Genomic DNA, 18,472 nt, shown 5'->3' with positions numbered 1-18,472 from the left:
TGTGGTGGTTTCAGATTTTTCCTTTATTTTTTCTAAGTATACAGGAATAAAAAAGAGTTGGTGGATGCATTAATTCCTCATGCCCAAACAAGATAGAATTTACACCTTACATATTGATCACAAGTTTGCTTCAAGAGCTAATACATCATGCCTTCCTCGTTGTGGCTCCTCATGTCTACACCAAACTACCCTTGCTAATTAATACATAATATACAATATCCTCAATTACTGAACATTGAAACTCCTTAAATTTAGGCTTTTGAAACACCTATTTACCTCTGCCCTAGCTTCAGTAAGCAGACATTAAATCGATTAAATTACAATATGGAATACAGTAACCACAAGTCAAAAACATAACTTAACCTAAGACGTCGAACTAATTAGATTATTAAGCTGCTCAGGTGCTTTAAGTTTAAGCCCCCATAAAATCCTTAGCTTTCATGTCACTTGCACCTTAAATGGCCTTCAGTTGAAACCAGCACATGTTTTCTTAATATCCTTCACAAAAGAACAAAGTACACACCTTGATGGCTTGATCTTATCAGGGTACTAGATCACCTGCTATCTCACCTGCAAAAAATGATTAACAATAAACATTTAACAGGAGAAAAAAAAAATGGTAAACCAAGCATATTTTCATGAGAATTAACATAACGAGAAGGCAGCTTCTAGCATTACATATATTGGGTGATGGAAAAATTGTGGAATGAGAACACTGTCGCTAGAAGGATTTACTAACATTCTCATTTCATCTGATCATACACAAACAAGTAAATTCACGCTCAAAGCATGCAAGGGACTAACCCTATTTTAACTTTTGTTTTCTGGAATCTGCACCAGACTCATTTGTTGGATACATTTCATTTCAATCACAGTAATGCATCAATACCGCCCAAAGAAAAAAAAAACAAAAAAGAACAAACCAGAAGAGGAATATAATTATGCTTTGACGTCACCACACTAACGTTCCGTAATTTGATCTCAAAAGTTCAAGAGATTGTTTCGTGAGAGGACTCTTTTCTTTTTTGATCCATAGATGACAACGGCTCTGGAGCGGTCATCTTGATATCTTCAGTAATATTCTATAAACAAGGGAGACTGTAAAGACGACATTACATCTCATATTGCATTACAAACAATTCAAATGAGTTAAATGAGAACAACTTACCCTTTTCAGAATAATAAGTCGCACAATTTTATTTTTATTTTTATTTTTTTTATAAGGAATATTAAGTTGCACAATTGAAAGCATATGGTGGAACAACTTGTTTCATGATTTGTCCAGACAACCCCACAAAATATTTCCAAACAAATACAATTGAGTTATAAGACTCCTTACCATGCATGGATTTGATGAAGTAATCCAACTCTGGGAAGCAAATTGTTCCCTGAACCAAAGGGGTTAGCTGTTGATACACAAAGAATGAAAAGTGGCGGCGATCAGGATCATTTCTGGGCTTGGCCATCTCAACCATGCTCATGTACCCTTCTCTATCATAACATGGAAGTGCATTCTCACCAACCACAGTCAATCCTCGATCCCAGGCAGAGTTTAAAACCTATAAGAATAAATGAGTATCATCTATCACCTATACCAAAGACATTATTCCATCCATATATTTAAGTGATATTAAAACATTTTGACTTAACCAGCATTGTATCAACATCAATAAAAGATTGTGTGCCAAAGGCTGCTAGTATTTCCCGGCAGGAGAAACCCAATATAGCCTAGAGAGAGAGTAAATGGGAAGTTGAAAGACATTAGAAATAACTATCACCTGCCAACTCAAACCTTCTGGGTCAGCCATTGCTTCATCATATTCCTGACCAGAAACGTGAAATCTCAAGCAAACAAACTTCAACGTCACTGAGTGTTTTCTCAGAACCTCAAAAACTGGAGAGTATCCATCTTGGTTTGTAGGGTTATAGAATCCTGCCGTTAACTCTGCTGCATGACTAGTAGTCTTATACCACCAATGAACTGCAGGAACCTGCACATCAGCATCTTTTGTTTATTTATTTAATGTACAAGAACTCCATAATAAGATATTAGGAAATGCTACCACAAAGCATATACTAGCTGCATCCATAATCAAACACTATCACACCATCAAATTGGTATATAGACAGAGCCTATCCATTGGTAGGAGTAATGTGCAATGTTTGAAGAAATCCAGGGTCCTCCTTTTGTGTCTTTTTTCTTTTAAAGTTATTCCAGGGACAAAGACAAGCACACTAGTTCACCAGTAGAGTCAGGGCATGAGTGGAAGTGGGAGAAGTAAAAGTTGCAATTTGTTACCTAACTTGGTCGAGAGCTGTTTAGAGTGCTTTGTGTACATTTTATTTCAAAATGTAGCGGTTAATGAGTATACTAAGTGGTTCTATATAGAAGTAATTCATCCATAGGACCAGGGATAATAGGGTAAATAAATAAATAACCACTTTTTTGAAGAAACATGAAGATAACAAGGAATTTGGTCCCATCAAGTCAGATACCTAGTTTAATGACAATAGCTTAAATGTGCATATTTTATCCACCTTTGAAGAAACATGAAGATAACAAGGAATTTGGTCCCATCAAGTCAGATACCTAGTTTAATGACAATTGCTTAAATGTGCATATTTTATCTATTAAAGTAAACATTATCATACCTTACTAAAATGGTTGTAACATTCTCAAGTATATGTGAGTAGAATAATGTAAGCAAAATCAATCATTTCACATATAAATAAATGGACCACGTCCAAACCTTTTCTTTTTTTTATAAGTAAGTAGAAATTTTATTAAAAAAAGCGTAAGGCGCCCCTTAGTACACAGGGAGTATACAAAGGAAGAGCCCAGCTAGCCCATAAAGCAGAACCCAACAAGACCCTCAAAAACCCCATAACCCAACACCACCCAAAACCCTCGAGAGCCCCAAAACCCAAAATAGAAACAGCCCCCATTAAAAACAGTCCACGAAACCACCCAACCCTAATCCCCTAAACCCCTAAGCCCCTAAAGCTCACAATCTTCAATCATATCCCATCGCGTATGTTCCTCGTCAAGGGCAGAGAGTACAGGTCAATCATTTCACATATAAATAAATGGACCACGTCCAAACCTGGACGTGACGGGATTTGAATTAGCCATAAATTGCAGGTCAGGAAGAATCAAACGTTTACTGAATTAGCCCATCCAGTAAATTACGCAAGTTGTGTTGCGTGATGCAATGAGAAGGTGGTGGGCTCGAGAGTTAATTACATCACTCAAGAGGGTTCTAGAATCCACCAAAGACAAAGTGGAATCCACCAGGAAAATAAGAGAAAACTCTAAAAAAAAAAAAAATTTGTTCAATAACAAACAATTATGAAAACAAGTTCATAACACACCTTTTTATAGGCCACAGGCATAAAACACCCTAATGACTAATTATTACTAAAACCTCTAAAAACAAGCAAAAACACATAAAATACGCATGAAAAACCCTAGCCGTCATACTCTGGTGTGCCGGTCAAAGTGGCGATCAACCACCCTATCAACTGGTGCGCTTAGATAGACCTAGCTTCAACAAATCTTCAACCAATTCTCTCAGGTTTTTGTATGATGTATTACCGGTCGAAGGGTTGGTCGACTGGGTTTTCAATCGCTCAAATCCTGTTTTTTTTTCTTTAATTCCAGTGCACAAACTTGGCCCAAATTAACCCCGAAGTGTCCAATATCAGTGTGCATGTGTGTGAAGAGTATCAATGTGCAAAACTCCTAGTTTCACATCCTTGTTTGACGTTGACATTTTTTGTTTTTCCTAGACTTTCCAAATTCTCTCTGTCAAGCATTCAAACAAAACATCTAAAAATTATTTTATTTTCCCACATCCCACATCTTATTGTCTACTATGCTCACTAAGAAAGGTTTGAACTTTGATCAACTGCACTAATAAAATGGTTTGAAAAGAAAAGAAAGCTGCAAAACCCATTGTGACTGTTCTTTTTTCCAATTCCATTCTAAAATTACAGACTTCTCAAACATCCTCCTACTCTGCTCCAAAGCTAAAAAAGCCTTTTCATTCTCTCAATCAAAGCAAAAACCAAAAGTCAAATATAACCATCATGTATCAATTCAATCAATTTCCAATTACGCATCAAATTTACAATAATACACTTGAATTTCCATAATATTTTTAGAAGCATTGAAAAAATCATCAAAAATAATTTAGGGGTAATTACATTTTTCACCCATCAACTACCGGCCATTATCAATATGCCACCACAAACTGACACCTCAATGCTAGCCACCCCCTCTTTTCCTTTTATTTTATTTTATTATTATTATTTTAATTGTTTAATTTTAAGGTATTATATGTAAATTTAAGAATTGAGTCAGGGTATTTGAGTCTTTTCACAAATGTGATTGACTGAAGGGGGGCTTGGGTATATAAATTGTGGGTAATGCAAGACATCCCAAATTTTTTTCCTAAAAGTTAATTCCCAAATGAGGTGTCACAATCTCATGTGATCTATCATTTTGGGAAATGTGCCACAATTTCATGGGATTGTGACACATCATTTGGGAACTAGCTTTTGGGAAAAAAATTTGGGATGTCTAGCATTTCTCATAAATTGTAGTTCAATGCTCTCTTTTGGTTGAAGTGTAAGTTCGTGGTAGCATATTGACAATGGCCAGTAATAGATGAGGGAAAAGGTAATTATTCCAAAAATTTAACTTGGACCAAAAAAACAAAATTGTGAATACCAATTTCAAGATCTTAGGAACAAAGACGGGTGAAGCAAGAGAGGTACCACTAAACAATTGCTATGGTGATTGGAGAGGTAGAAAAGCTGAAAGAGCCAAGCGAGTTTCAATAATTTGAGGGAAGGTTTTGGTGGCCAATTTTATGTGACTTATGGTACTTGTGAGCAACTAGATTAGATGAGAGCAAATATTTCTCAACCCATTATGCAGCTCAAGTAGAAGAACCAAACTAACATGCCAACAAAAGATATGTTCACTTGCTCTATTCTAGTCCCTTTTACTTTCCAGCTCTCTTCCTTGAAAAAAAAAAAGTAGAAGAAAAGAAAAAAGAATAAATAAAACAGATTGCCATCTTTTTTTCTCTAAAATTTTGTCCACCTTGCCTCCAACATACTTTTCTATCAAAGAACCACTCAGCCATTTCCACCACATCATTTATATTAAGCAAATTCTAATAGTATGAAGGACCACGAGATTGGCACAACCCATTGTCACATGTTCGGTTTCACACATTCTAAATTTCAATGTCAAGAAATACTTAGTAAATCATAACTTTTAAATTTTTTAAATAATGATTGCAAAGGCTTTTTGGTGGTTGTTTGAATCATTTTTTGACAATGAAAGAGGTAGAGGTAGGTGGAGACAGGTTGTATGATAATCCAGCCCTTCCATACTTTCACACCTACTTCTCCCATGTTACCAAATACTACACCTTCAAATCAAAAGTGAAAAAGTGCATCACCGTTGCATGTAATGATATCATTTTTTTTTTTATAAGTAATAATTCAATAAAAAGCGCAAAGGGGCGCACCCCTAGTACACAGGAAGTATACAAAAGTGCCCCTAATCAGAGGAAAGAAACGAACAAAAAAGTAAAAAATCAGCGAACGACATTCTACCCGGGCTATGCGCCGACACCCAAAGATATAACATATTAAGCACATTTCTACAACGAGCCCAAAGACTCTAATGTGAAATTTACAAATATTCTAACTTTACTTTTTCACGTTAAACTTGCATCTGCATGCAAGTTTGAATATTAAATCAGTGAGGACCAAGGACAAAGCAAATCATAAAACAAGTCCAACTGTATGACAGTAGTGATTACTATGCAATTCATTGACCTGAATGAAATTTAAAATCAAAATATAACTCCCCATATTAAGTTCACCAGCTAAGCCAAAACCCAAGCACACTTGGATTTGTTATGGAGGTGATAATAGTGATCATTTAAGTGGAGGTCACTTTAGAGAGAAGTCATGAGTTGTAGAGAAGCTTGGGGTGAAAAGACAGGCAGTGCCTCAAATATCAGTAATATATCACAGGTTTCACTTTAGGATTTCAATGGCATATCTAAATGGTTATTTACTATAATTGATAAGCAACACCAACAGAGAGAAGAAAATACAGCTTAGCATACTAAATTTTGTATAGATGACATGAGATGCACCAATACATACCTTAACAATTATTTTCGTTTCCTCAAATGCAAGGGTTGCAAGAGACAAAACATTATCTGCATGGTCTATTAGTGACTGCGCATACCAATGGAGGAAAAAGCGGCCATAGTAGCTATCATAATCACCTCGTTCACAAAAGAACCCAGTTTCATTTGGCCTAGAATTGTATTCACCAGCATTATCAGGACCCTTAGCCCAGAATGAGTGCCCTCGCAATTTAGCCGCTCTGCACAGACTTTGTTGCAAATATTTATCATAGCACTGCCATAAATGTGACCAGTATAAGTTGAATGGAGTTATAATGAGCATAATTTTAATTTTAAAATAACAAGAAGCCATGATAGCTTTGGTATAAAAACATGTATAGAACTACAACATGCATATCTTGACCTCACGGTCCTCACTAACTGGAATATAACAGGTAAAGCAAAAAATTTCCAGCCATAAGAAGAGTTCTCTAAACAACAGCCTATATTCCATGAATATATTAGCATGTTTTTTTGTGTGCTTTTGTGATGTATGCATGCATTACTTTTACATATGTAATGTATATATCATAATAATTTCTGTTTGTATATAAATATGTTCAATACTTTACGTCCTGAAAATAATCATTAGAAATGAGGATCCAACAAATAGCAGGGAGACTAGGGTACATTCCTTTCCCACACATAAAAAGAACTAGGATAGCAAAGCACTGGGAAGATTGGAATGTATTCCTTTTTCATTAAAAATAGAAATCTACAATATACAGAATAAAAGGTCTACAATGGAGGAAAAGTATATAAAAGTGAAGGGATAGATGCATGCGCGTATGAATGTATTTGTGTATGTATCTAGGGGGTAATTAGGTTTAATAGTTACCTGAAATTCACCGATACCAGGATACCTCCAACCCATCCTTTCCGAAAAGGATGGATACTTCAGTTCCCCAGATGCTCCAAGTCCAATTTCTACAGCAGAAATGAGACCCTCTGCAAACAAGTCATCAAACTCGGTCCGGAAGCTTCTCATGAAATCAAAATAGACCTGCATATATTGGGACTGCTAATAAGCCACAAAAATCCAATAGACAAAGCATAAATGAGTTTAAACAATAGGTCCTATGCATAGAAGACTATGCAATGCACAACCTTTTTGTGCTTAGCTAACTAGAAGAAATGAACACCAACAAAGATTGATACAACAGAGCAAGCAACAAAGTCTCAGTAAAAGTTTGATTAAAAAACTGTGCATAAATTTGTTACAGCTTCATTTTCCATAACAAAGGCAAGATAGAAAAGTATCGATACAACTTACAGATTTCATACCTCAATGCCAGTTCTTCCTTTTAGAACTCGTTCTTTATCAATACCCCAAGATAGACATTCAGTATTTCTCCTTCCTTCACGATCTGTGAAGAATATATCCCCATTTTCTTTTCCAATTTCCATAACCCATTGTGGGAGGGTAATCAATGTGTCACCAGAGTCATTTCCTCCATACTCATGAAATGCCATTACAACCTTCAGAGTTTTAAAAGAGACATCAAAAACTACTTAAAAAGTGTGAGAAATGCATAGATTATAACAAAAGACCATTGAGTAGAGAAACCCTCATAAAAAGCAGTCATATATATGTTTCTTAAAATAGCCCTACATTCTTACTTACAAGAAAAGATTACAATTTATGACATGAAAATTTTAGGTATTAATGCATATTGAGCTTCTTTGCTCGGTCTGGTTCAAGAAATCACTCAGAAGCTCAGAGACCAAAGAAAGGCACAAAACAGCGACAAGAACAAAATGAAAATTAAGAAAATGTAAAAAACTCGGAAAACATGGAAATGTTTGCAAACAATGAAAGCAAATTCATACAAATATAAATCCAGTAGATGATAAAGAAAAAATTAAGAGCCCTATACACTTGTCCTTATAAGAAGACTCAAATGTTGAACAAGATGTGATGAAAATTCCATAAACTGAAACTCTTCTAAATATTGACTTACATTTCTTTCATAAAATCTTGATTGATGTGATATACAACATATTAAGCAAATTGTACACTTTATCAGCATCACCACCTGACACTTAATGGAGGAGACATCATGAAAAAACAAATGGAGTGTGTATCATGAGTCCTACATAATTCCATCCACTAAATTGATAGATGACATTAGAGTTTATGCCATCTAGACATTTTTAAAATATTTTTGACTTTTGATAGCTCTATCTCATTAAAGACGCTCACAATTTCACCAAAATAAAAAAGAATGAGTTAACAAGAAAGATACATATCATTTTGCTTCATATAACCTAGGAAGATGTTGGATCTAGGCATCACTCTGACAAAAGGATCTGGTGATGACTTTTTTTTTAAAGATAAGCATAGAAATATTATTAAAAAGGTGTAAGGTGCCCCTAAGCATACAGGAAGTATACAAAGGAAACCAAACCAGAAAAAGCTGAAAAAAGCAAAGAAAACACCCAAAAACCCCAAACATCCAAGACACCCAAATGTTCAGGTGATGACTTATTCATCAATATATATACTGTTACGTACCTAAGGTAATTAGAATTAGGTTTTAAATTAGGTAAGTGTCGTATTATCGTTTAAGAGAATAATAGGTTTATTAGTATGGTATTATTCTTATAATAAATTAGGAAAATAATGAGTCTTGCTCATAAAGCAAGAATCCCAAGATTAAGGGATTTATATCCCATTATATTAGGTTTTTTATTAAAGAAGGAAATAAGGGAATTAATTATCCCATTAGGTTTAGTATTATTTATGTAATATTTATTTATTTATTGTTTCCGTATTCTTAGCTTGTAACCCTATAAATAGGGGTATTGAAGAATGAATAATATCAAGAAGAAAAATTATAAAACAACTCTAGTAGTTGCTTTAGGAGTTTTCTAGGGTTTCTCGAATAACCCTAATTTTAGGAGGCCCAGGGTACCTCGAATACTCTACTATCCCACGCTCATCACCATCCAAATCATCATCGTTCATTCCCCGTTACGGAGGTCCGTAACATATACATACAAATATATAGGGATAAATATGGCTGAGGTCTCACCCATTTCACATACAATAGTGCAATATTTTTTTTTGATAGGTGCAATAGTGCAATATTTTATAGATCCAAACCATTCAACTTAAACTACAAAAAACAAAGATGGACATATTCTATATTTAGACTGAATTAGTGGAGCAAAAAAAATGGCATTCCAATTGTGAACCAAAGAAGTGTGGTCGGCATTTTATGAAAATAATGATCAGATTTATATCTTTTTACTTGATGTTTCTGATACAAGGTGTTCATAGCCCTATATTGTAAATGGGACGAAAAAAGACACTGTATGTAAACATGGGTGAAATCCTATCAATCTACCGTGACAATTCATCATCAAATATGTATATACATGTATCTATACATATATCACATATTTTTACAAGTACAAAACATTTGAACTTATGGCAAACACACACAAAAATATGTACAGCTCAAATAAATCCAGAGAAGCTACCTGCAACTTCAGCTTGAATTCTCGGACAATGCCAAAAAGTTCCCTATAGCCAGACCACATGTATTTCTGTGGAGACCAGCCTTCAATAATACCCCACCAACAATCTACTACAACGCCATCTACGTTTAGAGACTTCAAATGACTAACCTCCTGTCTAACACCTTCAGGATCAATCAACTGGCAGAAATTGTTGATAAAACCAACCTGCCACAGAAGTCTAAGTATTTTACAATTCATAGAAATAATTACAAAATCTGAATAGAGTACTCATAATATAACTTGTGACTGTAGAAGAAAATATATAAAACATAACTAAAAGATGAAAGAAAGCAAAGCAGAAAACTTCTTCTTCTTTTTTTCAAAATTCTTTTTTTTGAAAGCAAAGCAGAAAACTAACTGCTTATCAGAAGATTTTTTTTTTTTTTTTTTGATAACTGCTTATCAGAAGATTAATCTCAATACAAGAGATTATAGCAGCAAAATGGCAGATACTTACTGGAAGTTTTACATAAACAGGGACCTTTGGAGTGCCAGTAAAATCATTCTCATGCTCCCCAGAACGAATATCTTGCATAAGCTGCAAAACCAGACAATCAGACGTTTCCATACTTGACAGTTTAAAACACAAAGAAGCTCCCCAGACAGTAATGCCACCGAACTTAACAACCGTCCCAAGAAAGTCAGTAGAACATGAACCAAAATCATGCAACAGATGCACATGCAGACACATACACCAGGGTAATATTGAACTCCCCACTTCCAGATGAAAGTTAGCATTGTCCCCATTTTTGGATAATTGTATTTTGCCAAAAAATGGATAACGATTTACTAAGAATTTTTTGCATGAGTTTATTTAGAAGGACAACAATTTACTAATATATAATACTTCCTTATATTATTTGATAAGAAGTTCAATTTGTGTTTACTACTAGTGCTTCTCAAACCTGGCAAATTGTATCACCTATTATCATCTGATCAATTTGATACTGAGGCTAAATTGTAGATGACAAGGTCCACAGCCACCATACAACTCCAGGTGTGTGGATGTACAAGCATGCGTGTGAGTGTGTCCTTTTTTGTGCGCATGTACGTGCATATCATTATCATTCTTGATAGTCAAATTTCATTGACTCAACATTGCCTAGCTACCATCACATTACTAGCACCTAATTATGCAGCGGAAAGTACAGCTAAGTCAGGCACCAACAGTCATTGGACCGAGTGGCATCTCCTCCCCCACATATACAATGGGTGGAGGGTAAGGTCAGGGATTCAATCCTGTGCATGTGCGTGACTTGTAATTACATTAGCTGTAATTGACAAATAAAAGGAAGTCCATCTAAGTCAGGCAATTCCGTAACTTCCAGTGTAAGTGATAGGAACCCACGACTAATTGAATAGAAATAGATAGATAATGACTCCTTCCGGGCAGGAGAGACCACAAATGAATCCAATTAGGGCTGGATAGAAACTACAATGACAAATGTCAATACAATATTCAACATCTCTTCTCCACATTCTAGAACCCATCTTATACTAGAGCTACGTAACTGAGAATAAAACTACCCACTAACATATTAAACTACCCATGCACTAAATAACTACCCATGAATAACTGCAGCACACCACTACCCATGTCTAGATAGTCCTTCATGTGGCCATGAACTGCAGCTGTCCAACTACCCACATCTAGAGTCCTCCACGTTTCCATCAATCGCCCCGCCTTGAAGAAGAACCTTGTCCTCAAGGTTCATGTGGAGAAATTGATGAGAGGTTCAACCTCTTCGGTTCCGCGCTTACCACTCACAATTTTGGTGTCGCCATTTTCGAACTCCTCAAACCTTTCCTCCGTTGCAGAAACCTCAATAGAGAGTGCTTGAGGTGTTTGGCAACGATGTCCTGGTGTGAACTTTTCATTGCAACCGAAACACAGGCCTTTCTCCCTTCTTTTCTGCATCTCTTCCCACGACAGTTTCTTGGCAGCACCCGATGAATATGGGCGTGTAGTGTGTATTGAGTACCCGGCTGAATTTGTCGACACAGTTCGCCCTTCACCGCTTGCAATCTTCCAGTCTCTAGAGAGATTATCATCTCTCATGCGTGCTAGCTCAATGGCGTCATGGAGGGTCTTCGGTTTGAACATTCGCACAGCAGATACAATATCCTGTTTCAACCCTCCAAGGAATGTTCCCACGAGAGCCTTTTGAGGCCACCCAACCACCCGATTTGCCAAACGCTCAAATTCTTGTTGATAATTCCGCAATGTCCCTTCTTGTTGGATTCTTGAAAGTGCCTCGTCATAATCTTCAACTTCGGTAGGACCGAATCGAATCAGCAACTCCTGTTCGAAGCCTTCCCATGTGATGGGTACTTGTTCTTCCTTGTACAACTTTTGAACCCATTGCCACCATTGATTGGCTTCACTTTCGAGATGAAAGGCTACCAGGGATATCTTTTGCTCCTCCGGTATCTGCTTATAATTAAAGTACTGAACTACCCAGTTCAGCCACACGTTGGGGTCGTCTCCCGAGTACCGAGGAAACTCCAACTTAGTGAAATTACTCGATCCTTTAGAACCATTCAAGTGCCCGGAAGAATGATTTCTGTGACCCATAAATGATCTGTTTCCTTTGTTTGCAAATGATTCACCATGTTCAAAAACCTTGAAGAAGAGTTCCTTAAGCTCCGCAAACTTGGACTGTGATTCTGTATTCATCTTCTGCATTACTTCTTTCAGCTCCTGAATTTCTAATTCCAATTTCTCAATGCAATCCTTGTTGGTAGCCATGCTCTAAATGGTGGAACAGCTCTGATACCAAGTTAATAGGAACCCACGACTAATTGAATAGAATAGATAGATAATGACTCCTTTCGGGTAGGAGAAACCACAAATGAATCCAATTAGGGCTGGATATAAACCACAATGACAAATGTCAATACAATATTCAATATCTCTTTTCCACATTCTAGAACCCATCTTATACTAGAGCTACGTCACTGAGAATAAAACTACCCGCTAAAATATTAAACTACCCATGCACTAAATAACTACCCATGAATAACTGCAGCACACCACTACCCATGTCTAGATAGTCCTTCACGTGGCCATGAACTGCAGTTGTCCAACTACCCACGTCTAGAGTCCTCCACGTTTCCATCGATAAGCATCGAGGAAAAGAAGAGGGTTAGCAGAGTCATCTCTATTTCTATCATTTTCACTACAAAAGGAAATACAAATAACAATGAAATGGTTTTGACCTCTCCCAGATACATTTTTTTTTTATAAAGGCCCATATATTTAGTTCCATATCAATGATTTGATAAATACACATTTGTATCCACCTAATTCATTCAAGTGCAAAGATGAGGAAAAGGTTGCAACATTCACAGGCTGAATTAATTAAGCATAAGTCTCAGTACTTTGGTAACTACCAAAAAATTTAACTATAGGCAAAGATGTTATTAAAATATATATATATATATATATATATATGGAAAGAGAGCAGTGACAAGTCACCGTGAAACCAAAAAGGATGACATTCAAGAATAGTACTAAGGATCCTTACTCAGGCTAATGCTCTCTAATCAATTACTCAAGTGCAACTGAGTCATGCAGAAAAAAAAGTATAGGTATTTAGACCACATTATTAAATAAGGTGGACTTTACTTAAACGATGCGTAGTCACATGAATTAGTTCATAAGTTAACCTGATCGGCCTCCAGGCATTCAACTGAATTGATGGGACTGGCACTAGCATATTTCTCACTCTTAGTGTCCCTCTCTGCAAGTACAACAGAATCAAGAGACGCCGGAGACAAGCTCTCATCGATTCTAAGAACTGATGGCTGACAGTCCATCGTTGCTTTGACAGAGCAATTTCTCAAAGAACTAGCAGATAGTGGGCTTTCAACCGACCTCACAGGAAATGCCGCCTGCCAATGCAAACAAACTCACTTATGATGCAATCATGTACAATAATATGTATCTAACTTGTAGATACAGAAATAATAATTATGATGCATGCACTTCCTACAAACTTCCTTCGGGGGTCAGTTTCAAATTCACTTCCTACAAACAAAGGGAAAAAAAGATGTCTTCAAGCGTCTCAAACTCATTTCAACATCAACAATATGTGTCAGGCCCGCACAAGGCACAAAAGGTTCTCCAGAAAAATAAAAAAAAAACAGGGATTGTTTAAGACAACACAACTTTACTTTTTGGGTGTAGCCCAGAAACTGGGAGACACCAAGGCAGAAAACATTACATGTCCATGTTTTATATAGTCTCGTTCGGAAATCATTCAACTAAATGGTATTTGCAGAATAACAAGAAACCAGAATTATGTGAAGAAGTATATGACAGGTCCAACATTTACCGAATTCTCACAAAGAAAAAGGAACATAATCTTTTAAAACGAAAATATAACCGGCTAGCTGCCTGACAATCTTCCCCTTAAACGTTCTCACAGAAATTTGCCCGTTCCTCTTTCTCAAAAATTTAGCAACAACCAAGTGTTCACACCCGGAATCAACCGACTCAAGCCCGCAACTTGATTTTAGAGATACTCTCAACACCATTTTCGTTTAATTTACCTTGTTCTTTTCTTTTCCGAATCATCGGTTACGGATAACAAGATGATGATTACAACATGATTTTAGAGCTGAGAACTTGGACCCTCCACTTAACATTTTTCCGTAGGAAAAGGAATTCAAAAACTTGGAACTTTTTTCCATTTTCTCGGCAACCAAACATGCCACAGGTGAAGCAGAGCCAAAGAAAAAAGCTTAAGAGGAAAAATGAGAATACAAGTCCGAAATTTGTGACACAAACCAAATGTGAAGGAGGGGGCGACTGTCTGTAGGTGGACCCGTCGGTATCGACTATCCAGCCGGCCTCACGCGCGAGGGCAGCGAGTACATCATTCATATCCGCACGCGCGGGCAGAGGGAAATTACCGTATTGCCTGAGCCCGGCGAGCATCCGGCTGGTGATAGCTCGGCGGTGGCGCTCCCTGAGCTTCGTCCGCTCCTTCTCCTTCTCCCTCTCCTTCTTCCCCTTTGCCCCTGCGCTGGGCCCCGTTGTGGCCGCCGCCGCCGTGGCCGCGAAGCCGCGGGGCCTGCGCGGCTGAGGCTGAGGGGTAGGGAGGTAGTCGGAGCCGGGGTCGAGATCTCGGGGGTGTTGTCGTCTGAGGGCGTGGTGGTCGTCGTCGACGCTGTTGTTGATGCTGCTCATCTTGCTCTTTGGTGGTCGTCACTTTCTTACATTTGCATTGGCATTTGCATTGGAGATATACATACTGACACTGCTGATTGCTTTACTTTGGTAGCACCAATAGAAGCAAGCAATTCACAATTTCTTCGTTTCCGCAAGGTGGCTCTACCCTCTACTCTTATCTACTTGGTTTTTTTCTCAAACCTGTAAAAGTAACTAGCATATATGGTTGTATGGGTGATAAAAAAAACTTTTAAAAAATAAAGAAATTTAAAAAACTATTAATATAAAACTAAAAAATTAAAATAAATTAAAAGATTAAAAGATTTTAATTTTTTTAAAAATAATTAATTAAATTCTTTTAGTAAGAGTGACACATGCCATTATTTTGTTGGTATTAACGTTGACAATAACATAATCCATCAAGTATTTTAATGGAATTTGATTTCAATGACTAAATTGTTATTTTTTGCCTACCATGAAGACCTTTGAATTATTTTTTATTTCGCAGTGAGCGATTTGTAATTTAGGCCGACCACATGGATTGATTTTATATTTTTTCTTTTTTTACGTTTTTTTTTTTTAAAAAAAAAAAAATAGTTTAGTTAAGTTTTTTTTTTCTTAGTTTTTAAGATAATAGATGTATTATAGGAATGTTTCAACAAAAGTGGCATTTTTGGCATACTTTGCTAGTTTGATGGGTCACATTAGTACGCTTCGAAATTCAATAAACTATTTTAAAATCGATTGCTAGTTCACGAGGCTTTTTTATATTTTTTTCTAATAATAATAATAATAAACTATATTTGCCCTCCTCAGTCTATCTCGGTATCACCCATTGTCACGCCCCCGTTTTGGGATATAAGGGAAACGTGAGTTTAAGTGCTAAAAACAAACATTTTAAATAAAAGCGTGCATTTACAACTAAAAATTTAAAACTTCTACTCTCTTAAACCTTTCTATTTATAAATCTATACAAAATCATGAACTCCAAAAGGAACAAATCATACTATACAATATTAGGGTTTGGCTGGTTCATCACGAACAATCGCTCTCAGCGAGGTCTACGCCCTTACAAGAAAAAGACTTCGTCTTACGGTTGTCATCTGGAGAGGGGTGGAGGAAGAAGGGGTGAGTTCGACAACTCAGTAAGGAAAATACAACACCAGGGGAAATAAAACATGCTATAAACCTTTATGCCATAATCTTTAGTCATTTTCATAATGACAGATTTATTCTACTCACTATTAAGAATTAATTTCACATATGATGAATTGCATAAAGTAAATTGAATTACAACCTAAACCAATAGTATATTGATTTTAATTTATTTTAGATGATTTAAGTGTTTTTGAATATATTAAGATTACGATGATGTTTAGAAGTATGAATATGTGATTTTAGATTGAGTATAAGTTAGAGATTCAAGTTATGAAAAATTGTCTGAGAAGTGATATGCTAGACTGTTTATGTTTTATAAGAAAACACATATTAAAGCATGATTCATAAATGAAATGTATTGTTTTAGGACAGGTGGCATAGCATATGAACAATTAAAAAGAATTTGTAGAATATGAATAATGATATAAGAATGACAGTTTATAAATGAGAATGACAGTTTATTATGATCCAGTATATTCTTTTTATCAGTTTTCTCTTTAATCCTTTCTCTGTGGTTTAACCCTTTATAGACTCTAAACCGCTGTTACCCGTGAGCGGAGCACGTTGGCTTTTGTCACACAGACCTATGGACTCAGCCTGTCGTCACAGGGGAGAGCCGGTTCCGAGTTGGGGATCTTCCCTAGGTGAAGGCCAACATCGGCTGGTAGCACACACCAACACATGGTATGCTTGCCATGCTACCCTATGGGTACCAATCCTAGCTGTAATAGTGCCTCAGGGTTAAACAGTTACTGCACATGAACGATTTTCTGTAATACTGTGGGCTCTGCTTTATCTGTATACTTTATTTCAAAACTGTAAGAGCCGTTTTCATAACTGTAGTCATGTGCAGAATTTAACTTTAGAATCTCTTTTCTTTCAAAACTGTATTCTTGAATAGAATCATATACTTTGGAATTTTCTGTAATCATATCTTTCAAATGCTCTCTTTTTCATCATTGTAAGTATGCATAATTCATAACTTTGAACTACCTTTGATCATATATGCATAAATCAAAACTTTAAAAATGCTCTTAACCAAAACTGTGATTTATGCTCAAAAGTCTTAAACAATGTCATATGAGAAATAAAGCTTGGCATTAAAAATCACATGAGCAACGCTTTGTAAAATTCCTCAACACTTTTTCAAAAGATTTATAACAAAATCTTGTTGGGGGTTTTTCGGTGTTGTATCCCCTTACCTGGACTTTCCATTAGTATCAGAGTCGAGCTTTTACCTAATTAAAACACAAAGATAAATTTAGAGGAGCGTTCTGATATTTTAGTTTTAAGACTTAAATTAATTATCTTATATATATTTATAACCAAAATTTCTATCTAAAGATTAAAACATTTAACCAATATATCTTACACCCCACTTTGAAAAACCATATTTAACAAGCAACATCAAAAGCGTTAGATAACTTGATAACAAATAATCTTAAAACATTAAAACAAAGTTTATTTAAAACTTAACAAAGAAATTATCATTGAAATATTTTGTAAAACACACCCATAGACAGTGAGTGGTCATTAAGTCCTATTTCTTTTTCTACCTTTTCTTTATTCTTTCTCTCTTCTCTCATATATATATATATAAACCATGAGCCTTAAAAGAAGAAATAAACCAAAAAGGGGAGCATAAGTAACTTACGGGAGAGAGAGGAAAGTGGGTCCATCTAAAGTGCTCTTCTTCTTGTCTTTTTCTTTTCTCCTTTAGTCTCTTTTCTTTTATCTTTTCCTTACACCCACCGAACACACACTTCTTCTCCTTTCTTTTGTTTTCTTACACATACACGCACACACCCAGGGAAAGGAAAACAAGGGACTTGAGGGAGAGATTTACGGTGTGAGAGAGAGAGCAAAAGGTTTGATTTTGCTTTGAGGATTTTTCTGCAGCTTCAAGAAGGAAGGAGCTGTTGCTCTATTTTGGGTGTAGACCGACTGAGAAAGAAAAGGAGAGAGGCTTCTATGGCTACTGGCCGTGGCAGAGAGAAGGGATTTTCTTCCCCTTTTCTGTTCTGTTTTTCTGCAGAAGAAGATGAAGAGGCGGTAAGGAATGGAAAGTCGTACTGCAGCTTTGCTGCTGTCCGAATGGGAAGGAAATGGTTTGAGTGCTATCTTCTTCTTGCCTTTGCTGTTAGCCGAAAACGAAAGAGGAAGAGGACTTCTATTTTTTTGTGGGTATTTGCTAGAATGAAAGAAGAACTGAGGAAACATAAAGATTTTCTGCAGAGAAGATAAGGGGTGCTGCATATCGAGAGAATTTAGAGGAAGGAGAAGAAGATGATGCGGGTTGTAAGTGTGTGAGTGATGAAAATTTTGTTATATTATTTCACAAAGCAAACCACATGCCACGTTGAAATTAGGATATATGCATAGGATGAGGGACAAA

General features: G+C 36.3%; 1 protein-coding gene across 1 annotated transcript; it reads right to left on the bottom strand.

The window, feature by feature from the left end:
- Nucleotides 1-47: 47 nt before the first annotated feature.
- LOC133854347 (beta-amylase 8-like) lies at nt 48-15,109 on the bottom strand. Its single transcript, XM_062290502.1, has 10 exons — nt 14,536-15,109; nt 13,413-13,637; nt 10,201-10,281; nt 9,705-9,908; nt 7,503-7,697; nt 7,057-7,221; nt 6,193-6,453; nt 1,779-1,991; nt 1,340-1,559; nt 48-570 (listed from the first exon to the last, which is right to left on the bottom strand). Exons 1-10 carry the CDS (start codon nt 14,935-14,937, stop codon nt 542-544), a joined length of 1,995 nt encoding a protein of 664 aa, XP_062146486.1. The 5' UTR covers nt 14,938-15,109; the 3' UTR covers nt 48-541.
- Between the last annotated feature and the right edge of the window lie 3,363 nt (nt 15,110-18,472).

This window comes from Alnus glutinosa, chromosome 13, assembly GCF_958979055.1.
Source record: "Alnus glutinosa chromosome 13, dhAlnGlut1.1, whole genome shotgun sequence".
Taxonomy (NCBI): domain Eukaryota; kingdom Viridiplantae; phylum Streptophyta; class Magnoliopsida; order Fagales; family Betulaceae; genus Alnus; species Alnus glutinosa.
The sequence above is the reverse complement of the archived record's forward strand: the minus strand, read 5'-3'. Positions and strand labels throughout refer to the sequence as shown.